This window comes from Vombatus ursinus, unplaced genomic scaffold, assembly GCF_900497805.2.
Source record: "Vombatus ursinus unplaced genomic scaffold, bare-nosed wombat genome assembly UNPS02014791.1, whole genome shotgun sequence".
Lineage (NCBI taxonomy): Eukaryota > Metazoa > Chordata > Mammalia > Diprotodontia > Vombatidae > Vombatus > Vombatus ursinus.
In genome coordinates, this window is record NW_020954569.1 from 82,401,793 (window position 1) to 82,429,363 (window position 27,571).

Consider the following 27,571-nt stretch of genomic DNA (forward strand, 5'->3'; position numbering starts at 1 on the left):
TCTTACTCTGATGACAAAGACGATCAAAACATACAACCAGAAGAAGACAACGAAGCCAAAGCTCCTACATCCAAAGCCTCCAAGGAAAACATGAATTGGTCCCAGGCCATGGAAGAGCTCAAAAAGGATTTTGAGAAGCAAGTTACGAGAAGTAGAGGAAAGACTGAGGGTGATGCTAAAGGAGACCCAAAAAAATACTGAAGAAAATAAAACCTTAAAAAATAGCCTAACCCAAATGGCAAAAGAGGTCCAAAAAGCCAATGAGGAGAAGAAAGCCCTAAAAATCAAACTTGGCCAAATGGAAAAGGAAGTCCAAAAGCTTACTGAAGAAATTATTTCCTTAAAAATTAGAATGGAGGAATTGGGAACTAGGGACAATTTGAGAAATCAAGGCACTGTAACACTAATCCAAAGGAATGAAAAAAATAGAAGAGAATGTGAAATATCTCATTGGAAAAACAACTGACCTGGAAAATAGATCCAGGAGAGAGAATTTAAAAATTATTGGACTATCTGAAAGCCATGATCAAAAAAAGAGCCTAGACATCATCTTTCAAGAAATTATCAAGGAAAACTGCCCTGATATTTTAGAACCAGAGGGCAAAATAGAAATTGAAAGAATCTACCAATCACCTCCTGAAAGAGATCCCCAAAGGAAAACTCCTAGGAATGTTGTAGCCAAATTCCAGAATTCCCAGGTCAAGGAGAAGATATTGCAAGCAGCCAGAAGGAAACAATTCAAGTACTGTGGAAACACAATCAGGATAACACAAGATTTAGCAACTTCTACGTTAAGGGTCTGGAGGGCATAGAATATGATATTCCAAAGGGCAAAGGGTTAGGACTACAACCTAGAATCACCTACCCAGCAAAACTGAGTATAATCCTTCAGGGTAAAAAATGGTCATTCAATGAAATAGGGGACTTTCAAGCATTCCTGTGGAAAAGACCAGAACTGAATAGAAAATTTGACCTTCAAATACAAGACTCAAGTGAAACTTGGAAGAGGTAAGCAGGAAAGAGAAATCATAAGAGACTTATTAAGGTTGAACTGTTTACATTCCTGCAGGGAAAGATGATATTTGTAACTCATGAGTCCTTTTTCAGTATTAGGGTAGTGGTAGGGAAAAAAATTATATGTATGTATAGATAGATCGAGGGCACAGGGTAAATTGAAGATGAAGGGGTGATATCTGGAAAATAAAATTAAGGGGTGAGAGAGGATTATACTGGGAGAAGGAGAAAGGGAGAAGTAGAATGAGATAAAATATCTCACATGAAACAGACAAGAAAAGGCTTTTATGGTAGAGAGGAAATGGGCGAAGGTGAGAGGGAATGAGTGAATCTTATTCTCATAGGATTTGGCTTAAGAAGGGAATAACATACACAATGGGGTATGTAAGTCTATCTTACCCTACAGGAAAATAAGGGGGGAAGGGGACAAGAGAGCAGGGAGTTGATAGAGGGGAGGGCAGATTGGGGGAGGGGATAATCAAAAGCAAACATTCTGAGGAGGGACAGGGTCAAAAGAGAGAATAGAATAAATGGGGGGTAGGATAGGATGAAGGGAAATAAACTTAGTTTTTCACAGCAGGAAAAAAAAAATGTTGCTCAGTTCTTATTCACCAATGGTTGAGAGCAGATTGGTCATTCATTGAAAGTAAGCCACAGATTCTTCTATAGTAGAATAGTCATCCTAAAGCATAGAGTATGCTTTTTTTTTCCTTGTTATTGGTTAGCTTTTCATATATATATTTTATCTTGTATGAGGATATGGACTATGTCTAACATTTATGTCTTCAGCCTCTAACACAGTGCCTTATACAAAGCAGGTCAACAAATGTTTATTCATGAAGCTATTGCTGCTGATGAGAGAGGACCCAGGTTTGAATCTTAACTGTACCTACATAATAACTATTTGGCTTTGCAAAAAATCACCCAATTTCTATGGGCCTCAGTTTTCTCATCTGTAAAATGAGTAAATTGGACTAGATTATATCTAAAGCATATCTGGTTTTCATTCCTATGATTCTGTAACTGATCTTAAAATAGTCCCAATGCAACACATTTGTTTTAATGAATGATCAGACACAAACATTGGAAAGAATAATTTGTTAAATATTTAATGTGTGTAGAACGCTGTGCTAAGTACTAAGACAAAAAAAATGTTTAGGTAAGACACAGACCCTGTCCTTGGGGATCTTAAAGTCTGAAAAAACAATATATGTGAAAGTGCTTGCAAATCTTAAAGTGCTTTTATAAATATTATAAATATTTATATTATATTATAATATTCATAAATTTATAAATATAAATATTTTTTCTGATATAGGGACATTACACATACAGAAATGACTGCAAATTAATACATGTGAGTTCATAAGAGACATGCAAAGAAAGTGCTATGTGAGGTCTATAGGCTTCACTTTCTGGGAAAATACTAAATCATAGCATTAAAAGGATGGCTTGTGAGCATTTAGAAAGGGAAGCAGTGATCACTAAAAGCCAGTGTGATTTCTTCAAAAAAAGGTCATTCCAGATTACTCTCATTTCCTCTTTTGACAGGGTAATTAGACTGGTAGATCAATTTAATACTACATTATATTGTATTTAAATTTCATCAAAGCATTTGACAGTCTTTCATATTGATTGACAAGATGGAGAAGATGGGGGGCTGGATAATGATGTGGTTAAGTGCATTTGGAATTGTTTGAATGAGTGAAACCAAAGACTATTATTTCCAGGGTTCCTGAACTATTTAACATTTTTTATCAATGACTTGGGTAAAGGAATGGATGGAATGTTTGTCAAATACATAAGTGACAAATAGCTGAGAGAGATAGCCAATGTATCAGATAACAAAGTTAGGATCCTAGGACATGAAGATTAGTTCAAGTGGAAAGAATATTGGCATGGTCTTCCAGCACCTAACAAATTCAACAAATACATTTTAATGCATGATCAAATGTGGGCATTAGGTGCCTTGAACACAATGGACATTAATAAACATTTATTGAATTTGTTTGGTGGAGACTAAGGGACCAAATGAAGAAAGATAAAATTTAATAGGCATACATATAAAGTTCTCTGCATTATAGAATACCACCATAAACATAAAGTATAATCAATTTCACAAATAACACATCCAGGAAGCAAAGTCATATGAGAAAGCTAAATTGGTTTCAGTAAATTGTAGGCTCCATAAGAATTAAATGCAACATGACAGCCCCCAAAACTAAATTTAGGCTTTATGAAAGGAAACCTAGGCTGTATAAAGAGAGTTGTTCTGTTGTACTCTGGCTTTTCAAGGATACATCTTGAGTACTGTGTTTAGTTGTAAAGAGAAGATGGAACATGCCCAGAAGAGTATGAGCAGGATGGTGAGAGGAGGAAAGATCAAGCATTAAAAAGATTGAAGTTACTCAGGATTTATAGTCTGGATAAGATAAGGCTTTCATATGTAAAATGGATTAGATTTATTCTTCCCCAGCACACAGAACTAGGAGCAATGAGTATAAGTCATAGAAAGGCAGATTTAGGCTTGATGAGAAAATTCCTAGCAATTAGTGCTATCCTAAAGAGGAATGGGTTTCCTTGGGCTTGAAGCCAGCAAATGTTGAGTGCCCACTTGTCAGCAGTTATCACAGAGGGTATCACATGGTCACATATAGATTGGACCAGAAAGCCTTTGAGATTCTAAAAGACATACATGGACAGATGCAAAGTGATGCACACGTGTATATGTGTGTGTGTGTGTGTGTGTGTGCATGTGTGTGTGTATACTTTGTTCTTCTTGGGGTTTTTTTTTTGTCTGTTTTCTTTTATAACATGACTAATATAGAGATATGTTTTTGATGCTTGCACATGCATAGACTGTATCAAATTGCTTGTCTTCTCAAAGAGGTGGAGGGGGAAGGAGAAAGAGAATTTGGAACTCAAAATTTTTAAAAAATGTTAAAAATTATTTTTACAAAAACAAATATTAAAAATTGTTTTTACATGTAATTGGAAAAAAATAAAACATATTAACAAAAAGAGATCCCTTGGGGCAGCTAGGTGGCACAGTGGATAGAGCACCGGACTTGAAGTTAGGAGGACCTGAGTTCAAATCCGGTCTCAGACCAAACATTTGGCACTTACTAGCTGCGTGACCCTGGGCAAATCACTTAACCCCAATTGCCTAAAAACAAACAAAAAGAGATCCCTTCCAAATCTTAGAATGTATTACTGGGAAAATCTCAGATTTTCTACTTACTATCTATATGACTTGGAGTAAGCCATCTAATCTCACTAGATCTCTGTCTCCTCATCAATGAAGGTTTGGACTAAATGATATCTAAAGTGGCATCCAACTTCACATTGTGTGATCCCAAGGATGTACTAAGGTAAGGACAAAGAAAAGATATAAAATGTTCTCAGAAAATTAGAAGGAGAAAGATCATTCTCAGCCAAGGGAATTGGAAAAATCTTTATAAAGTAAGTGATACCTAAAGTAGCCCAGAAGATTAAAATTCTTCTGCTAAGTAGCTTTCCAGAAATCTGCACGGCTTTGCCCACCACATTACTTTGTGATTCATACTTACCAAATAATTAAACCCAGACCACAGCCATACTCTATTTTATAAACGTATTTCACTCCCTAGGGAGACACTATTTTCAGTTGTATACTGTTGTAGAAACTGATACTATAACCATGGAAACTCCTAATTCCTACCGTACATTGCTTTCTGGACACTAGGTTCTTATGAGCTGAGATACAACATTATTCAATGTTACCTGGGTGGACAATTCCTTTCGTAGCATTTCTTTTGCCTGCCATTAGGCTGGGTTTCAGGGTCACAGAATGTAGCTCTGACCACGCCTTTCCCCTTCTTCATACAGCGGGCAGTCTGGCGGCGAATACCTAAGAAACAGGCAGAATGACTCATATATATTGAAAACTGCATTAAATGTGAAACAATTCTATTCTATATCTAGTAAACAAATATGGGCATAGCATGCTGCCACTCTTATGGCTAACAAGAAGACTCTCTTTATTGATGGAAATATACTTGTTCTCAAATCACAAGAGTATGTAAACCTTTACAACAGGGATGACAAATGACATTTCTAATTTATGACCCTGATTATAGAGCCAAAGTGCTGAGTTGGTCTCCCGAGGTGTAACTGCAGTCTATCTCAGATAAATTAGCTGCTTAAATGCATAACAGATAATACTTCCAAATAAAAACAGAATTTGAATGAGAAAAAATAGATATTATTCTCAGTCACATGTTCCAATAAAGCAGCTGCTGATCAGGGAAATGAATTGCAGAATCCCATGTGGGTTCTTAAAAGTTTTGGTCCTGGCTATGAATATTTAAGTGGCTATTTAAATCAACAAAACAAGTAAAAGTCTTGTCCCAGGTACCATGGGGGGATACAGAGAGGAATAAAACGTACTTCCTAAGTTTTATCAAGGAATTGATTTCTCTCATTCTATGATGTGTCCCCCCACCCAAGTTATTAGTGCTACTTCCCTTCTCAAACTACTTTGAATTTGCCTATGTACATATTATATATATATTCCCCCACACCAATGGAATGTAAGCTCCTTGAAGGCAGCTTGTTTCTTTTTTTGTCTGTGTCCTTAATGTCTAGAATGGTGTCTGGATAGAGAAGGTATTTCATAAGATCTTGGTGAATTAAATCATAGACCTAGAAGATCTTAGAGTTTTAGTGGACTTCAAGCTCAAAATGAGTTAGTTAAGTAATAAAAAAAAAATAAACCCAATTTTAGTCTGTTTTAAAAGGGGACAACCCGGCTCCCAAAGGAAAAAAAAACCCACAAATTCATGCAAAGATTTTTTCTATTTTTTTTGCCTCCTTTCTGATTGAATTGTTAATGCAAACATTTTTCAATTTCATGTCGGTTAAATTAGTTGTTTTATCTTTTGTGTTTATTGCTTTCTCTTATCTAGCAAAGAAATCTCTGACTAATCATAGCTGCAAAAATTACCTGAGGTGGTTCTCTTCTAATTTTTTAGTGGTAGGACCATTAGGATTCAGTTGTATATCCATTTGACTTTGTTGTGGCATGTGGTATAATATGGTGATTTAAACCCAATTTCTGCCAAACTGCATTCCAGTTTTCCTATCAATCCTTATTGAACAGGGAATTCTTCCCAATAATTTATGTTCTTGGATTTATTGGGTTGTTGAGTTCACTTATTTCTTTTTCATTTATTTATTTGTTTCACTGGTCTATTTTTCTATTTCTTAATGAGTACCAAATGTATACTCAATTTTTCTCTCTTATTATCTAACAGAAATACTCTTTGAGGCTAAAAATAGTCCTGTCTCATGATTAATGGGATTTGGATCAAATATATTTTCAAATAAGAACTAATTATATAAGTTATTTTTAATTTCAAGAATGAACCAAGAGAATCATAGAATGTTGGAGGTCATGCATACCAATCTTAAATCCCAAGCAGGAATCTCATTTACAACATCCTCAGTGGGTTGTCACTAAGCCTTACAAGATTTCCAGTGACCACAACTGTCTCATAAAGCAGCCCATTTTACGGCAAAGTAACTCTATTTGTCAGAAAGTTGGTTCTTACATTGAGATGAAAATCTACTTTCCTGTAGCTTCCAGTCATCAATCCTAGTTCAATGGTGTTGGAATTTTGCTTTTGAGAACCTTCCATCTCTCTTCCATCCTGCATTTTGTTGTTTCTACTCTTGGAATCATGCCTTTTCACACTTCAGATTCTACCATCCTAAAATCTCAGAGGTAAAGGTGACACTGCAGAATATGCTCTTTGAATTATTTTTCCAGCGGTGATGGTGGATTTGTGTTAACCAGTCTACACTTTCTTACTTGATACCTCTTGTGGCTAGTGGCAAACATCTCTAGGAGAACTGGCTGGGGTTAGGCGCAGTCTGTGACTAGGCTATGAAGCAAAGTTCTTCAGCTCACATAGTGATCAAACTAACGCCATCATTAACACTGCCTTGGCTAATTGAACTAAGAAGGCACATTCATAAGGAAAATGCAGAATGTTTCACCCTATCTCCCCTATTCTTCATTTTCTTCTTCTTTTTTTTTTAATTCCTCCTCCTCACCACCAGCGTTACAACAACCAATTACCGAGTGTCTACTAGTGCAGAAGGCACTGTGCTAGGCACCATGGGTGTGAAGAGGTATGAGTTACTGGTCCTAACTGCAGGGAAACTTACAATCTAGCAATATGAAATATTATATACGATGGTCCCAATTTTATGTGTATTTGTAGCTATGATATGAATCATAGAGAGGATATCATATAAATTGGTTCAGGGAATATTCACAATGGAAAAAAAAACACCTCAGATTTTTGAGACGCTTGAAATGGTGAAGTGTATGGTATGAGGCAGTGTGGAAATATACTGGACTTAGAATCTAGACACTTAGGTTTGAATCTTAACTCTGGTGTTATCAGGGTGATGATGGTGAAGACCATTACTCACTCTAACCTGGGGTGGATGGGATCATGATTACTAACAGAAGGAAGCAAAGATGTGTAATTCTTCTGATTGTTTTCTTTGCCAAAGAGAAAAAACTTAGCACAATGTTGTTTAGTCGCATCTAAATCTCTGTGACCCAGTTTTGGGAGTTTTCTTGGCAAAGATATTGCAGTGATTTGTCATTTCCTTCTCCAGCTTATTTTATAAATGAGGCAACTGAGGCAAACAGGGTTAAGTGACTTGCTCAGGGTCACACAGTTAGTAATGTATCTGAGGCCAAATTTGAACTCAGGAAGGTGAGTCTTCCTGACTCCAGGCCTGGTGTTCTATTCTCTTAGCCACCTAGCTGCCCTTAATAAATGATTATTGATTCATTGATTCACAAAGAAAGTGCCCTTTGTACTGGTTATTAAAGAATACAAATTAATAAAAGAGAATTGATACCCACGATAAGTTAGAAGATAATAAGAAGGCAGGGCAATCCCTTCCTTTAAGGAACTCATATTTCAATGAGGTGGTGAGGAAAGAAATACCACCACCTATGGGATGAGGATAATACTTTTAATACCTATTTCACAGGATTATTGTAAAATATGTGGTGGACCTTAAAAGTGATTATTGTTTTTTTTCATTAGACAAAACATGGAAGCCTGCCACTGCTTCTTAACAACTTTAAGGTCTGATATGGAACTCCAGCTTTTCAGAAAAGATAAAGTTTTTCTCCTCTTATCTCTTTGATAGACTCCTGAATGTGTCCTTGCAGGGGATTCTTAAGATGAGGTTTGGATAGAGCCTCTTGTAGAGTATAGCTTTCTTGCTAGATGTTATTCCTCATTTTCTTAAAACAATTAAGGCAATGTACTAGATGATGTTTTTCTGAAAAAATTATACATAAATCAAATTTTCCTATTTACTTTTATGATAATTTTAGAGAGGTATTCCCTTAGGGATAATTCTGGCCCCTGGCATAACAAAAAAGACCAGGAAAATAACCAACATTTGGGAAGCAAATATTTAGAAGAAAATTGATCTAATTTCTTATATGTTTACAATATTTCACAAAATCTGTTTATTCATCAGTGAACTCATGGCCTTGGCAAAATCATTTCTGCTCTGGGGTCACAGTTTCCTTACCTGTAACATTAGGGGTTTGAACTGGATGGTCTCTAAGGTTCCTCCCAGATCCCAAATCTTTTGACCCTTTGAGCCTTTGATTTCTTTTTCTTTTTTTTTTTGGCTAGGCAATGGGGTTAAGTGACTTGCCCAGGGTCACACAGCTAGTAAGTTTTCTGTATCTGAGGCTGGATTTGAACTCAGGTCCTCCTGAATCCAGGGCCGGTGCTCTATCCACTGCACCACCTAGCTGCCCCTAACCCTTTCATTTCTTAATACACATGGTGGCCCCAAAGTATTAGTGCTGTTTTGAGCTATTAATGCTTGAAATTGTACTAAGATTTTGAGGCCACACTGTACAGTGCTTTATAAGTTGCTGTGGCTAACACTTGGTAATCAGCCTTCTGGTGATGAATCTCTATAAACTTAGCTAAATCAGTCTTTGAATGACAGACAATCTGTCATTGGATTTCCATATGAAACTTTTCCAGCTTAGTAAAACCTGCCAAGCCCAGGGCTGTTCTCCACTGACATATCCTTGAACATACCTCAGGTCACTTCCATGATGCAAGAAGTCATCAGCACAGGATCATACTGGAAATGTAGCAAGTAAACGTACTGCAAGTGTTCTAATTCCCACTCTGGGGAGAGCCAACTCTGGCTCCTCCCTCTTCTTTTCTTTTCTTCGTTAAAATTTTACTTTTTTTATGTTACATTTTAAGTTCGAGATGCGTGTGTGTGTATATTGGTTCTTTCTCTGGAGGTGGATAGCATCATCCTTCATAGGTCCTTTGTAGGTGATCTGAATATTTTTATAGCTTAGTAATTCAGTTATTTGAACAACATTGCTGTTATTGCATACAATGTTCTCTTGGTTCTGCTCATTTCACTCTTCATTATTTCAATGCAAGTCTTCCAAGCTCCTGCCTTTTCTAGAAACTCCAGAAAGTAATCCTGAGTAATTTGAATTGCTCATCCCAATTGCCACGAGAGAAAGAGGAACAATTGGGGAGACAGTAGGGTGATCTCTCAAACCTTCAAACCCAATGATATTTGTTGGTATGGTTAGGAGATCTATCTACCAGATTCTGGAAGAGAAAGGAGTCACATGACAATGTCTCACCATAAGTAAATGTGGAGTTGACAGCAAAGCGTCATTTGGAAGGTTCAGGGAGAAAGAACTCCTATACTCTCTAGGGATATCTTGTATGAGATTTAGGCCTATAGGGACTATATAGAGAAAAGCTTTAAAATAATAGAGGTGTAATTTTTTTAGCTGTAAAAACCCACTCAGAGACCCATCTTCAAATGGGCTGGTTTTAGCAAAATGCTCCTTTGATAAAGATGAGTTCTAACAACTGAAGGAAAACCTCATTGATACACTGTGAAGGACCATGAATGGATCAAATGCTGAGCAGATGGAATGAGAACTGAGTGGGATAAAAACAGGAGCTACAGAGGATAGTTGGAATGAATAGTAGAGTGGTGGATTTAGAAGTAAGGGAGCTAGGATCAAATTCTGGCTCTGACACATGACTTATATGACCTTAACCTCTGTGGTTCTCAGTTTCCCCATGCAGGGGTTGAAGTTGATTAATTCTAAGGTCTTTCTATCTCTATGATCCCATGGACCTACTAGGAACTAAGGAGAGCAGTCACACAGGTATCAGGGAGGACAAAGACTGGGAACACTGATGGAGAACAGCAACTAGTTACACTTGCTAAGGATGATGGGAGGCAAAAGCTTGTGATGGTGAGTGGTATTGCTCAAATGAAGGGTACGTGCAGGAAAGAAGTAACATGAGGAAATAACCCTGCCCAAGCTATGGTTGGAACCTTATTCAGGGCAGTATGCATGGATACTGTTCCCCAACCCTACCTCCCTCTTACTGTGGAAGGCAACACCATCCTCCCTGTCCCTCAGGCTCACAACCGAGGAGTCATCTTGGATTCCTTACTATCTCTCACCCCCTATATCCTAGCTGTAGCCAAGACCCACTGATTTTACCTTTGCAACTTCCCTTAAAAATCTTCCCTTCTCTTCTTTAACATTGCTACCACCGTATTATAGGCCATCACTTTATGCCTAAAGTATTACAACAGCTTGCTGGTGGGTCTGCCTGCCTCAAGTCCTTCCCCAATCCAATCCATCCTGTATTTGGCCAAAAAGTGATTTTCCTAAAGCCAAGTCCAACATTCTCATACCTTATTCAATGAATTCCAGTGACTCCTTACTGCCTTCAGGGATCAAATATAAAATCTTTGGGCATTCAAAGCCCTTCATAAGCTAGCCTCCTCCTACCTTTCTAGTGTTCTTACATTTTACTGCCTACAACATTTTCCTTCATCCAGTGACATTGGCCTCCTTGTTGCTTCATGAACAAGACATCCCATCTCTCAGCTCCAGGCATTTTTTCTAGTTATTGCCAATGCCAAACGCCTATGCCTTTTTTTAAAAAAAAATTCTACCAACTGACTTCTCTGACTTCCTTTAAATTCCAACTAAAATTCCATTTTTTTTTTTACAGGAAGCCTTTCCCAATCCTTTTTAATTATAGTGCCTTCCTTCTGTGGATTATTTCCTTTTTATCCTGTATATAGCTGGTTTGTATATATTTGCTTGCATGTTGTCTCCCTTACTAGATTGTGAGCTCCTTGAGGGCAAGGACTGTCTTTTGCCCCTTTTTGTAAGCCTAGCATTTAGCATAGTGCCTGGTACATAGTAGGTGCTACATAAAGTAGGGGATTATAAACCAGCTGATAGTGGAAATTTATTCACTCATGTATTTTCTACCTTGTGAAGTAAAGGCTATTCAATATAAATACAAATTGGTGATAGGAAATGAGAAGGAATGATTCAGGTCCGATTATTTGTGCTTTACAAAGTACTTTCCTAGTTATGATTCAATGAGGCTGGTAATGCAAGTGTTATTAATCCAATTTTACAGATAAGGAAATGGATTAGGTTTTAGTAACTTGCTTAAGGTCACACAGGTAGGACATATCGGAGCTAGGGCTCTAGTTTAGGACTTCTGGTTCTAAACCCACTGCTCTTTCAGGTCCATCTGACTGCCTCTTCCAGTGTCATCAGCTTCCATGTCCTCTAAACGTGAAAAATCCACATCCAACGGCAACCACAGTGTGTGTGTAGCTTCCATGGTAAGCCTCCCTCTGATCCTATGCCTTCCCAGCCAGGGTCTTCTTTTTTTCCTAGCACATGTGACATGGACTTTGGCAGGTGCTCTATGTATTAAAACAGGATGCTAAACAAAATCAGTCTCTAGTTTGTAACCAAATCACAGTCATAAAGAAATATAAACAAAACTAAGCCTGGAGTCACTGTGTGAACTCCCTCTTCAATTTGGAAGCCACACTTAATTCAATTTACATGAAATGATAATGGATTTCAAGCTTAGCATAAACATAATGGGCTTAAACTGTTTCCCTAAAAAAGACCCCCTTTTCTAGCCATTATTATATTGGTCATATATTTTAAATAGAGAACAAGTTTTCATGTGGTCAACAGTTATTCTAGTGTTCTCACTATATTTGCATCTATTTTATATAGTTGCAGTACATAAATAACCCATGAGTGTAGTACTGAGTCAAAGGTTTTGTTATAATTTTAAAAAGACAAAATAAATCAAATGAAATAATGTGACAAAGAGATCAAATGATATAATGTCTGTAATGCATTTAGTACCATACCTGAGCACATAGTAAATACTTAATGCATGGTTATTCTTTGACTTAGCTTTTCTCAACAATACAATGATCCAAGACAACTTTGAAGGATTTATGATGAAAAACACTATCCATCTCCAGAGAAAGAACTGTTGGTGCCTGAATACAGACTGAAACATACTTTTTTTAACTTTATTTTTCTTGAATTTTTTTCTTGTCTATGTTTTCTTTCATAAAATGACTGTTATGGATATATTTTGCATGACTACACATGTATAACCTATATGGAATTGCTTGCCTTCTCAATTGGGGGGGGGGTGGAGAGGGAGGGAGGAAGGGAGAGAACTTGGAACTCAAAGTTTTAAAAACAAATGTTAAAAATTGTTTTTACATGTAACTAGGGGGACATAAAATACTAAATAAAAGCTCAAAATGCTTATTCTTCCCTTATAAATGTTATAATGCTTTTGGGACTTAACTGCATTGATGAGTTGCTTTTTATACTTTGGGGATTTTTTTTTTTTGGCACACCACTTTTGCTCCTCAGTCAATACATTCTTGTCTTAAAAAGGTTTATAGATTTTTAAAAGTGATACAAGTGAATTGTTTGTATGCAATACAGGACATAATTGGCATATATTTGGGGGGAGGAATCACTGGTGGCCTTATCTTTTGGAAATAGATGTGTGATGCCTTCTATTAGGAATGGTGGGGTTAGGTTTCCATCCAAAGGAAGCTGGTAAAATGTCTTGTTGTTAATTCATATGCCACTGGAAGGAATTTAAGCTTCTAATTACTGATCATATCTGACCTTGCAAATGCTCTGATTTTACGGAGAAGTTTCATTACCATTCGCTCATCTAAATGTCTTGGTATTTATCATATTATCATACGAACAGTGCAAAAATTTTGCATTTCTCATTTGAGCCAACTTACATTTTTTTTCTTGGTGGGACTTCTCAACACCATATAGATCAAAATTTCTTAATTTTTGTGTATGTCATGGACTCCTTTTGACAGTCTCGTGAATCATCTGATGCCTTTCTCAGAATAATGGTTTTTAAATGCATAAGATAAAATCTCTTGCAAAGGAAACCAATTACATTAAAATCCAGTCACCAAAATATCTTTTCTTCTTTAATGTTTACTGAGCCAGGTTAAGAACCTTTGATGTTGATGATCTGGTATTTTTGACATCTTCTTTCTTTAGAGGTTCTTCTTTACTTTTGATTTCTTCACTTCTCAAATCTCTGTAGTAAAGTTTTTGATTGGTGTCAAACTGTTTTTTTGTTCTTTTTGCTACTTGGACTATTTGTATTACATGCATTGCATTTTGATTTCTGATTTCAGTTGCTGATTGAGTGAATTTAGAATTTATGGTTGCTATTGTTTGCCAGATTCCTTTCTTAATGCTTCTTTTTTATTGCCTTTAATTGAGCAACAAGGTACTCTTATTTTCTACTGTAGGTGTCAACTAGATATAGATGTCATCTTCCAGTGTCTTTTTGACAGGTCTTCTGTAGCTCTTTCATGGTGGTATTTGACACCTCTCCTACGAGGGTATGCCTTGGTGGCTGTATAATGATGCCTATGGTTCTTACTGTGACAACATATCTGGCTATGTGCAGATCTTAGATGTTACTGTATTTTCTACCAAATACTGTGGAATTACATATATTTCATGATGCTTATAGCCAGGGATGTGATAGTAAATGTTTAACAAATGTATACAGTTAACATTTTCAAGTTTAATCTTCATTATTAACAATTTTGCCATTACTTTAAGTCTAGACTATTAACAAGTTGATAAATCAAGCCCTGATCTGTAGAATTTACTTATTTCTGAGGGATAAATATCACAATGAAAATTTAACAATTGGTGAAAGTATGAGCTGTCTTTAATACACCACTGGTTATAGCAGACATCATCTTTTTAAAGTTACTGTTTCAGTATAATAGATCTGATAGTTAGGTTTATGCCTTGGAAAGGGCATTTTGGAATTCTGGCCTAAGTATGCTCATCTCCTTTTCAGTCATTTGAGTTGTTGATGATGTTTTTTCTTTACGTATCATTATTTAGGTTTAATTCTAGCATTTGATTAAATGAAAATTTCAATGACCTAAGGTTCTTCAAATTTTCCCTCTTCAAATTTTAGCTGCTCCTTTATCTTATCTCATATTTTGCTAATCTAGGGTTGGGGAAAAATTTTTGTTTTGTTTTTCAAGATTGTCATTTACTGGTCAACAATATGTTGTGTGATATAAAATTGATAGTACCATTAACAAAAAACAGGATAAAGTCCTTGCTCATATCTGATGAGATCTGTTTCTAATTTTGCTATTATTGTACTGGCACATAATGCAAGTATGCCTACCTTCAGTTTTGTTACATGTTCATGGTGTTTTGCACTCTTTAATGATCAGAGTCATCTGCAAAGAAACATTTTCATTAGGTGGAACATCGGTCTTATTCTAGTGTAGCTTGCTTTTTGGTGAAACCAGAAAGAACATTTGAAGTAACAGATGAATGAATGAATAAATGAATGAATAAAAAAAATTTAAGTGTTTACAAAGTGCAAAGCACTGAGCTAAGCTGGCGGTTCTGAAAAAGCTCATATTGTAATCAGGGAGACAGCACCCGTGGAAGGTAGAACATGAAAGTAGCACCATTCTCTCTTAAACTTCAGTTCAAGTTAGTCATTATGGCAGGTTTAAGTAGGGTCAGCCTGTAACCTTATGTCATTCTATTTATTTTGCTCCTAGGATTTAAGCTGCTCCGTACTGACTAGGGTGCAAACCTAATCAGTGGTATTGCCAGAAACCACTTCACCAATCTTTAAGGGTTCCTACCCAGGCATCCATAGCTACTGTAATGATCTCAGGGCATAGAATTGCTGCTATCCATTTACCCTGACTAGCATTCCCCCATTTTGCCATTCCCTTCCTACCTTACCTCCTCAAGACATGGATGATGGGTTGGATTTTAAGATGATGATGATGACGATTTGTGAAAGAGGGCCTAAACCTGTTATTTCACCACTGTAGGGAACTCTGAGTGTGGAGACTCCCTTCACAAATTCAAATTGACAGCTCATCTGTAATTAATAGTTTCAGAACTGACTGGGTGACTGAGAAGTTAGTGTATTTCCCCATGATCAAACAACTTGAACTTTGTTTTTGGGGTTCAAAGGTTCTATGGGAGGGTTTTCTTGTATTATTTCTTGCATTATGGTGTTTGGGTTTTTTAAATGTTTATGTTCTTCTAGGAGACCTACGATCTTTAGTTTATTTCTACATATCCTGTCTTTGAGATCAGTATGTTCTGCTTGTGTAGAGAGCATGCTTTCTTTTAATGTTATTGCTTTTTGCTTCTCTTCTTCCTATTGGCCTTGACTTCCACGTATTTACGTTCCCAATCATCTTCTCTTTTGTTTCTTTGGTGAGACTTGCCCTCATAGATATAAGTTTTTCTATTCTGCCAATTCTTTCTGTTATGTAGGCCATAAATTCTGCTCTCATTTCTCTTTCAAAACATTCAGCAACAGGGTGCTATGGTCCTCTGCTCTCCTCAAAATCCATGGAGTCCTTTCACTCATCTTGTTTAAAGATTTTTCTTCTCCTTATTTCTTTTCCTTTTTCTTCATCATTTTCCTTTGTTTTACAGCATTCATTCATAGATGCCTGAACTCACTTACATGATCTAGAGACAATATTTCCTTCTGCTATCTCCCCTGTTGGTTTATTAACAAGGTCCTTGAGTTTTCCTCCTTCTGAAATCATTGGTAATTTCATCTCCCCCTCCCTGCATTTTCACCTATTAATCACTTTCTGGCTTCTTCCTTTCTAATAGTGATTTCCCTAGATGCTGAATCTCAAAGTGCCACAGCATTGTCCCATGTTGGGCAATCCACCAACCTAAATATCTTCCCCCAGTGCCTTTTTAGGGGGACAAAATTGGCCTTAGGTGGATGCTGGGCTTTTTCCTCAGGCTTAGTGGTATGTCATACAGCCCTCCACATATAGTATCTTGTCCCATTCCTTCTATTCCTCAGTTCTCTGGCCAGCAGGACAGAGTGCTTCATTTCTACCATTTGGAGTTTGGATCTCTATGACACTGAAAGGAGGTGGGGGGCCAGGATAAAGAGCTGAACTCTATTATAAGCCCAGACATAAGAATGCTCTCTCATCTCTGTTCTGCTCTCATGCAGAGCTCTGTTAAAGCACAGAACATTGCTGCAGCACCGGGTCTTGCAGGTTCACCACATTTCTGCATTTTGGACCTCTGTGGGGCCAAAAAGTGTGTGTGAGTTCGAAATAAAGGGTTGTGTTCCATTACAAGCCAGTGGGTTGGGTCATCCAGTGCAGTCTTGATGCCTGGAGCATAGTAGACATTAGAAAAAAGGATATTGAGTGAGTCCAAATTAGACATTATTTCATGGCATTTCTACCTCCTGTGGTAGAAATTGTTTTATTCTTTGCATAGTTTCTACTTCAGAGAGATCTGAGAAATCATGAAAATCAGAGAAAATGTCTAATTATCTATCTTATTGTTCATGTGACCCAGAAGTCTCCATTCTTATTTTACTAGAATGAATTATTATTATTATTATGTCTACTTCACAGGCAATAAAGGTGAAGAATTATCCTTGTTGACAGAACTCAAGAGATCTCAGGTCTCCTGATACACTATACCACTGTCCCACAGTGTCTTATGATGAAATTTATTCTTTCAGATTCTCCAATAATGACTTCCACCTACAGAGTTAGATTATATTGTACCTGTTTATTACAGAAGTGGCCAGTCATTATTACAAAGTGACAAAAGTCTATAGAAAATAGATTGTTTTTTCTCTTTTTTCTCTTCTTTTGTTTTTATAAGAAATTAAATTATTAAAAACAGGTAACCAGCCAACCAGGCTTCTTCCAATTAAATCTTCTTGTCTAACTTATTATGTTCTTGTTCTCTCTAAAAATAAATTCTGCTGGCATGATGCAGGAGAAGGCCCTTTGATAGGCACATTGAACCAGCCTGAAATCCTAGTTCTCAAAGATAAACATCTGTACACGTTTTAGACAATTTCAGTTGCAGAGGTGTTCAGAATGTCTGAAGTCAGAAAAACAAGTGCACATCAACCCAAATAGGCCTTTTTAAAATGGCACAAAAAGATAGGCTGTTGATGTTCTAAAAATTCCTATAAATACCAAGTTACTTGAAAAATGATGAATTTGGGGGTCCAGATGGCATCAATATATGAAAGAAAAACACCAGGAATATTTTGAGATATCAAAAGAACCTTCCACAAGTTTGCTGATGTCATATAGTCCATGTTGCTTTCAAGCCAATTCTCTTCTCTGAAAACCCCATTTAATCAGTTTTTAAATGACCTCACCCAAGTATGGATGAACACACAGATGTGCTTATCAAACGCACATAATTTAATCTTATGAAGTATATTACCATCTCCATTTTGCAGATAAGGAAATAGGTCAGAGAGATTAAAGAGATAGAAGATATGAGATCAGGCGGAACTTAGAGTGGCTCCAATGCATTCCCTGGAATCCATTTTTCTTTTAAAAGTCGATACTTGGGGGGCAGGGAGGGAGAAGGAGCCAAGATGTCCGAGTACAGGCAGCAACTCGGCTGAACTCTTTCAACATTCTCCTCCACACAACTTTAAAATAAAGCCTCAAATAGAACTCCTGAGTATACAAACCAACAAAAGGTTGGAGTGAGACATTTTTCCAGTCCAAGACAACTAAAGAGGTCACCAGAGTGGTGGTTGGCCTGGAGCTCAGGGTTGGCCACAGCAGGCCATGCTGTAGCAACACCAGCAGCAGGCCTTGAAAGTGGCTGCAACAGTGGCAGCTGCAGCTTCAGGAACTCTCAGCCCATAGAAGGCAAAAGTGTTGGACAACTGGTAAGAAAGAGATTACAGAAGGCTGGGTGCAGGATTTTATTGCACAATCCACAGAACAGTTCTGGGGTGGAGAAGAATACCTGTAGTCATTTATAAGCAAGCAGGGTCTCTGGTCTCAGTTTTAAAGCAAAAGAGAGTACTAGCTCTTGTGGCTGGGGGAGAACAGGAGATCTGATCACAGTTCTAGAACCAGGAGGAGCACGAGCACTTGAGGCTACAGGGGAACAAGGTCCCTTGCTGGGTAAAGACTACAGTATAGGCCAGGAAAGGAGTTAAAACACTTTTCCTTGGATCATACTACCCCAGAAGTGCTGAAACTTACAGACCCCCAGAACTAGCTCTGAAAACAGAAACGCTAAAAACCTGAAGCTTTGGACAGTGCCCCCTCCACCCCAAGAGCACAGCCTAATTTTAACATAAAGTTACAAGTCAAGAAATAGGTTGGAAAAATGAGCAAACAGTTTAAAAAAATCTGATCATAGAAAGCTACTATGGTGACAGGGAAGATCAAAACACAAACTCAGAAGATAATGATGTCAAAATAGCTATAAGCAAAACCTCAAAGAAAAAAGTATGATTTGGACACAAGCCCAACAAGAATTCCTGAAAGTGTTCAAAACTGGTTTGAAAAATCAAATAACAGAGATAGAGGAAAATTGGGAAAAGAAATGAGAGTGATATTAAGAAAATTATGAAAATAACTTGATATAATAGCTTGGTAAAAGAGACACACACACACACACACACACACACACACACACACACCTGAAGAAAATAGCAATTTAAAAATCAGAATTGTCCAAATGTAAAAAGAGGCACAAAATTTCACTGAAGAAAAGAATTCTTTAAAAAGTAGAATTGGACAAATGGAAAAAGAGGTACAAAAGCCCATTGAAAAGAGTAATTCCTTAAAAATTACAATTGGACAAATGGAAGCTAGTGACTCCATGAGACATTATCTGTAACAGGGATAAGCTAGATGCCTTCCCAATAATATCAGGGTGAAGCAAGGTTGCCCATCATCATGAATATTATTCATTATTGTACTAGAGATGTTAGCTATAGCAATAAGAGAAGAAAAAGAAATTGAAGGAATTAGAATAGGCAATGAGGAAACAAAAGTATCACTCTGCAGATGATATGATGATATACTTAGAGAGTCCTAGAGAATTGACTGAAAACCTCTTTGAAACAATGAACAACTTCAGCAAAATTTCAGGATATAAAATAAACCCTCAGAAATTATCAGCATTTTTATATACTATTAACAAAGTCCAGCAGGAAGAGACAGAAAGAATCCATTCAAAATATTGTAGACAATATAAAATACTTGGAAGTCTACCTGCCAAAACAAACCTAGCAATTACATGAACACAATTACAAAACACTTTTCACACAAGTAAAGATCTGAATAATCGGAGAAATATTAATTGCTCATAGGTCGGCTGAGCCAATATAATAAAAATGACAATTCTACCTAAATTAATTTACTTATTCAGTGCCATACCAATCAAACTACCAAGAAGTATTTTATGGAGCTAGAAAAAAATAATAAAATTCATCTAGAAGAATAAATGGTCAAGAATATCAAGGGAATCAATTAAAAAAATATGAAGGAAGTTGGCCTAGCAGTATAGATCTCAAACTGTATTACAAAGTGTTAATCATCTACCAGGGGTGGGGAACCTGTGGTCTTGAGGCCACATGTGTCCCGTTAGGTCCTCAAGTGCAGTCATTTGACTGAATCCAAACTTCACAGAGCAAATCCCCTCAATAAAAGGATTTATTCTGTAAAACTTGGACTCAGGCTGTACCCAAAGACCTAGAAGGCCACATGTGGCCTTGAGGTTGCAAGTTCCCCACCCCTGATTCTAAATAATCTGGTACTGGCAAATATATAGAGTGGTGGATCAGTGGAATAGTTTAAATACACAATACATGGTAATAAATGACCGTAGTAATCTAGTGTTTGACAAATCCAAAGACCCAAGCTTTTGGGACAAGAAGTCACTATTTGACAAAAATTACTCAGAAAACTGGAAATCAGTTTGGCAGAAACTGAGTATAGATCAACATCTCACACTGTATAAAAAGATCAGGTCAAAATGAGTACATGACTTAGGCATAAAAGGTGATAGCATAAGCAAATTAATGGAGCATGGAAAATTTTACCTGTCAGGTCTATGACTAAGGGAAGAATTTATAATGAAATGAGAGACAGAATCATGGGATGTAAAATGGATAATTTTGATTACATTAAATTGAAAAAGGTTTTGAACAATCAAAACCAATGCAGCCAAGATTAGAAGGAAATCAGGAAACTCAAAAAAAATTACAGCAAGTTTTTCTGGTAAAGGCCTCATTTCTCAAATATACAGAAAACAGAGTCAAATTTATAAGAAAACAGAGTCATTCCACAATTGATAAATGGTCAAAGGTTATGAAGAGGCAGTTTTCAGAAGAAGAAATCAAAGTTATCTATAGTCATATTAAAAAGTACTCTAAATCACTATTGATTAGAAAAATGCAGATTAAAACAACTCTGTGGTACCATCTCACACCTATCAGATTGGCTAATATGACAGAAGGGCAGCTAGGTGGGTCAGTGGTTAGAACACCAGGCCAGGAGTAAAGAAGACGTGAGTTCAAATCTGGCCTGAGACACTAGTTGTGTGACTTTGGGCAAGTCACTTAACCCTGTTTGCCTCAGTTTCCTCATCTGCAGAAAGAGTTGGAAAAAGAAATAGCAAATTACTTCTGTATCTTGGCTAAGATACAGAAGTAGTTTGCCATTTCTTGGTTTCAGACAAACCTGGGGAGTCTTATACAAAGTGACACAAAGTGAAGTGAGCAGAAGCAGGAAAACATTCTACACAGTAACAGCAACATTGTATAATGAATAACTATGAATGGTTTAGATATTCTCAGCAATAAAACAATCCAAGACGATTCTGAAGGATTTATAATGAAAGATGCTATCCACTTCCAGAAAAAGAACTGATAGAGTCTGAATGCAGATTGAAGCATAATTTTTTCATTTTCTTTATTTTTCTTTTTTTTCTTTTTTTGGCATCATGGCTAACATGGAACTGTGTTTTGGATGATTTCACATGTATAATTGATATCACATTTCTTGCCTTCACATTGGGTGGGGGAGGGGTGAGAAGGAGGGAGAGAATTCAGAACTCAAAAAAAATTTAAATGAAGGCTAGAAATAAATAATAAATTATTTTAAAAAATCAATACTTGGTGTTAAATCTTGTATATTTCTTCCTTTCTCCAAAAAGCTTAGTGTACGCCTTCCCTTCTTTTCAGAGGTGGGAGGCTATGTGTGAGGAACACTGCATATACTACCTGCCTTGCTTGATATGTTGGCTGATTTACCCCCACTCCATCCAGCCTCTCCTTAAAGAATGTGAGGTCCTTCAGGGCAGAAGCACTTGTTTGCTTTTCTTTGTATCCCTTCAGAACTCCTAAATTCCAGTGATCTATTTATCAGCCACAGCCTCTCCAGTAGAAGAGATTATAGGCATTAGCTTCCAGACCTTGCCAGTGATTGCCAGGATGACCATGCCACCCCTATAAATTCCAGTAGGTACTTATTGACTATAGAATCAAATATAAACTTTTGGGACATAAAACCCTTCACAGCCTGACCTTAACTAACTTTTCTACTCCCTTATACATTATTCAACATTTCTTATACAAAAACAAAACTAAACATTCAAATATGAATAAGAAATTAAGGTATGATAGCCTTCCATTAAACAGAACCACACAAAGAAAGATTAAATATCAAAAACTTTCTTCTGAGTTGTATCAGAGACAATTCATAGACATGAATTGATCTTTGTTTTTGGTTTTTTTTGTTTGTTGGTTTTTCATTGTGTATGTTGAATGTATGTTCATATAGAGAAACATGACCTCAGCTGAAGAGCTGTTATATTTTCTGACAGTTATGATCTATTACTTCATTGTGTTATTGTGTATCTTTTGATTTAAAAAACATCTAAATAAAAAAAACTGCTTGACTAGCTACACTCATCAAATTAAATGAAAAATTAATTACAAACAAACCATTATTATAAGTCTATCATATCTCCCAGGGTTTTCACTGGATTTTTAAGAGATAATGAAAAATATTCAATAAAATTAATATTAATAATATTTCAATGATAAAAACATGTTTTGGTACCATTAATAAAAAATTAATTGCTTATTTCAGCTTTATTTTATCTTTAAAATTTTTATTTTCATTCATGTTTTATAATGTATATAATATATTGGCACAGTAATATATATATATATAATTTACAAATAAATGTAAAATATTGGGGGTACACACTTATTTTTCCCTACTGATAGGGCATAGGATCAAAACATCAGCATTCTAAGGCATGGAGGAGTTGTGATCTGCATTAGCAGAGATAATACCCAAACTGATGAAGGCCTAGGTTCTTAGAGGATTAAAGAATTTATTCATTTTTTGTCTGAATCTTTGATTTCATCATTGTAAGGAGCTCCTTACCATTGGAGGTCAGCAGCTGTTCTGTAATTTATAGTTGTGGAGAGCTGGCATGGGGTACTGAGATGTTAAGTGACCCTCTCTGGGACACACAGTTAATACATGTTAGAGGTTGGGCTTTAACCTAAGTCTTGGTAGCTCTAAGGACAGCTCTCTATACACTATACCATGCTGCCTCTCATTAAAGAAATATCAGTCATTTAACATTTTCCTACTTTACCCTTGGAGAATTTGAGCTCCTAGAGGGCAGGGGATGTATATGACTCCCTTGTTTTAAATAGGGATCAGAACGTTGCCAAGGAGATGGAGGGACTTTAACTCCTAATTAAACAAAAGAGCAGATGGTCAAGTGTCTTTACATTCACCATGATGTGAACCTTTAAGTCAGAGAACAGGGATGCTGAATGAGCAGTGATATAGCTCCCCATGTTCTCACTTTGCTGTTAAGTTATCATTGAAATTCTAACAGATGGAGCATGTGGCATAAGCTATTTATTCAAGAGGAGACTGCTAAAAAGGCCTAATTAAATGAGGATATGGCTTACATGGAGAGAAAACACCTCTGGGGCTATCACTTACTGGCTTCATAATGTCCTGCAGAAAAATGGTATCAATTTGCTAAAACATAAAAGATGCTACTCAAGGGAAGCTAGGTCATGAGAACACTCCACTATAAACCTTCTGAAATGATACATCACAACAACTGTATGCTAATTAGTTTAGATTTCAAAAAAAGATAAAATTGTTCTTTATAATGAAACATTACAATACCAGTTACACATTTACATGATAAGAATTGGCATTTAAAGTATAATCGCCACTGGGGAGAATTAGAAAGTCACACAAGTAGAGTTCTGCCTTTAGAAGTAAATGTCCATATGCTTGGCACCAATATTCTTCCAATGGGGCCTGATGGTTGTGGAAAATGGACTATAGGAAGATTTGAAGCAGGAAATGATTTGAGAGCCTAGTTTCCTTTATTTAACAGATGAGGAAAATGAGGCTAGGAGAAGTTTAATGACTTGCCCAAGATCACATAGGAAGTGGCAAAGCTAGGATTTAAACTTAGGTCCTTTGACTCCAAATCCAGAGCTCCATCCATGGCATCACAGAACACTGCTGTCTTTAAAAACTGAAATTGAGGATTACTTGAAGGGCAATGGAGAGGCCCATTGTAAGTGTAAACATGCTATAGCATATTACAGATGGGGAATTATGCAGAAGTGGTGAAAATAATATCATTGGAGAAACTTCTAAGTGGAGGAAAAATCAAGGATGGGCCAGTAACATAGTGGGATCCCATGGGCTCCTATCATATTTCTAGTGCTTTGCATTAACCCTTGTTGAGTTAAATAGAAAACCTCTAATAGCTCAGCCTAGAAAAATCCTCTACCACTGCCATCAAATTCTGGACAAATTTTTTATGACCTATTGAAACTCCATTGGGAGCATCTCATCATTTTTACAAGTAGCGATAATTGGATCAGGGCATATCTACTTCCTAACAGTCCCTCCCTTCGATCAAATGCAAGTATTAATAGGATGTTGCCAGAGCAGAGTGCACTGTGGCCATGAAGGATAACAAAGCAAATTGGATCATGAGGGACTCAAACCTACAATGCCGTCCTCAATTAGCACAGCATTTCACCCAAAAGAGCTAGTGACATCAAGAGAAGAATCTTGTTATACAAGCAATTTGGAAATTTGTAGTTGCAAAGAACATTCGGTCCACATCATGGCCAACTCCAAGTTGGCACAGTGCCGGTGAATGGAGCTTCATTATATTACCTTCCATATCTATATCCTACAAAACTCAGATGAATCCTGGCATTTGAGCTGATAAAGAGGCTCAGAATTCAAATCAGAAGACCCAAGTTCGATGCTACTTACTAGCTGTGTATCTTAGGGCAAATTATTGTACCCCTCCGAACTTCAGTTCTCCTATTTGTAAAATGATGACAATACTTATGTTAATTTCAACATAGATGCAAGTATCAAAAGAAAATGTAATCTACTGTGAAAACAGTCAATGCAAACTTTTGGCTATATTGGCTACTTGCTTCTGCGATACCTTTTTGAAGAATTTATTCTGATAAGTTAAAAGAAATATTTGGACTTCTGAGTTTTAAAGAAACTGATCCTCCATTCCACAGTGCTGAGCACAGACTTCCCCAAACACTGGCACAAGTGAAAATCAGGGACAGAGTCCTTGTTATTGGTCTCTTTTCTTTCCCATCTTCATTTATTAAATGGGCATTGTCCACAAATGTCTGACAGTTCTACGTCATAGTGCCCTGAAGGTGATGCTGGGTTCTGGGCCAGTTGATTTCTGACAGATCCTACCAAACTGAAGAATGTTAAGCATGGGCTTAGAAACAGTCATTGTTATCTATTTTAGAAAAGCAGCCTGGCTAAGTTTTACCATCACCAGAATTTTGGCTATCAGACAAAAAGGATGACTTCTCTGCCAAAAGCAACTCAGGAACTAATCAATCAATAAACTTTTATTAAGTAATGACTATGCATGAGATCCTGGGGATCCAGTTGTAAAACTAAAAGTCTCTGTCTTCAAGCAGCACAGGTATTTGATCAGGACAGTGCTATATACACACACATATACACACACACAAATACAAGACAACTTTAGGGGGGAAAGTGCTAATACCTGGGGAGATCCAGAACGTTTTCATATAGAAGGTAACACTTATTTGAATTTGAAAGGAAACTAGAGATTTTAAGAGGCAGAGATGATGAAGGAATACATTCCTGGCATGGGGGATGGATAGTGACATGTTTCCTGGCATGGAGACAAGAGGTAGGATGTTGTCTGTGAGGAGCAGTAAGAAGCTTCATTTGGCTGGCCTGTAGAGTTCATGAAAGGGAATAATGTATAATAAGGCTGAAAAGACAGGTTGGAGACAGGTTGTGAAAAGCTTTAAGTACAAGACAGAGTTCATATTTGCTCCTAAAGGTGATAGAAAGTCACTAGAGTCTATGGAGCAGGGGAGTCATATGGTCAGACCTGTGCTTTTGAAGAGTCATTTTGGCGGATATGAGGAGGATAGAATAGTGAGGGGAGGGAGACCCATCAGGGGGCTATTGCAATAATTTAGGCAAGAGGCAGTGAGGGCCTGCACAAAGGTAGTGGGCTATGTATGCAGAGACACAAAATATGTATGTGAGAAGATCATTTGTGTAAAAAGGTGGAAGGAATGATCAAACCAATGAAATCACAAGTCTTTTAAAGTACTGAGGTCTATGGACATGTTTTCAAAGGCCCAATTAAAAGCTGGAGGGACTGACAGATAATATTGTCATTTTAAACTTTAGCCACTAAACAGATTGTCAGAGAGGAGATCTCATTAACAACTAAGTGCTGGAGTTACTGAATTCAATTTACTATTGTTGATTTCAATGAGCATACACAGCTGTTATTTCCAGGTTTCCTGTTCAATATATCCTTCAACAATCTAGCCAATTTAACCGAGTTAGAGACATTTGAGTCAATCTCCAGAGATTTCGGGAGGTCTCTATGCCCCTGGACATTTGTCTTTTGGCTTTATCACATGAATTCTTTGGTAGTGGGGACTTATGGTCACAACTTGAAGAAAATCCTGAAGAGTTTGCTGAAGGGAAATGCAGGGTTAGGGCCAGAAAACAGAGAAAAAAGATAAGGTCTTTATAGGTTTCACTTTAGTTGACTGAACACTTTACAAAGGTCCCTCACTGGGACCCCTCAATTGATCCTTTCTGGAAGAAAACTAGCTTGATTCATCAAAAGAGAAGACAACGCAAACAAGAGAGAGCTGGCCCTCTGGCCCTATTACTAAGTACAAAGAATGGAAAATAGAAAAGGTCAGATACAGTCAGTGCCTCAATTTTCAAACAGCAGATTCAGGTGATTTTTCGTCTGTAGCTACTTCCCAAGATGTTGTTCAGTTGTTTCAGTCATGTCCGACTCTTCGTGACTCCTTTTGGGGTTTTCTTGATAGAGAGATATTAGAGTAGTTTGCCATTTCCTCCAGCTCCTTTTACAGATGAAGTACTGAGGCAAATAGGGGTAAGTGACTTACCCTAGGTCACACAGCTAGTAAGTATCTGAGGCCAGATTTGAACTCAGGAAGATAAGTCTCCCTGATTTCAGGCCTTGAGCTCTCTATCTACTAAGCCACCTAGATGCCCCATCCAAGATATTACTTTCTTTAAAAAAAATACATCAAATTCTAAAGTAAATACACCTTCTCAACCTGGAGTCAAGAAGACCTGAATTCACATTTGGTCTTGAGCATTTACTACTTGTATGACCCTGGGAAAGTTACTCAATTTCTTCCAGCTTCAGCTTTCTCGTCTGCAAAACGGGGATAATAATAGTATTTACCTCCCAGGATTTTTTTGAAGATAAAATGAGATATTTGTAAAGCCATTTGCAAACCTTAAAGTACTATGTACATGCTACTTATTACTACTACTACTACTACTATTACTACCACTACTAGTACTAGTACTAGTACTACTACTACTACAAATAATAATAATACTGCACCTAAATTGGCAAAATTCTAGGTCTGAGACTTCAGTGAAACAAATGTGAAGCTCTTGTGCATTAACATTAATATGAGAAAAGGAAGTGTGATAGAATTAGTGCCAGATGTCAGAAAAACTTGGGTTCAAATTCCACCTCTAACACCTATTGCCTGTATGACTTTGGGCAACAGAGGGAAGGGAGGGAGGGAGGGGAGAGGGAGAGAAAGAGAGAGGGAGAAGAAGAGAGGGGAAGAGAGAGAGAGAGAGAGAGAAGGAGGGAAAGAGGGAGGAAGGAAGGAGGGAAAGAGGGAGGAAG

At 37.0% G+C, this 27,571-nt stretch overlaps 1 protein-coding gene across 1 annotated transcript in view; it reads right to left on the reverse strand.

Annotated features, from left to right (window-relative positions):
• ADAMTS12 (ADAM metallopeptidase with thrombospondin type 1 motif 12) overlaps positions 1-27,571 on the reverse strand; it is a 525,685-nt gene that overhangs the window by 88,992 nt on the left and 409,122 nt on the right. Inside the window, exon 17 of the mRNA XM_027868744.1 lies at positions 4,777-4,903. Coding sequence (XP_027724545.1) covers positions 4,777-4,903 — 127 coding nt within the window. The remainder of the gene's footprint in view (positions 1-4,776; positions 4,904-27,571) is intronic.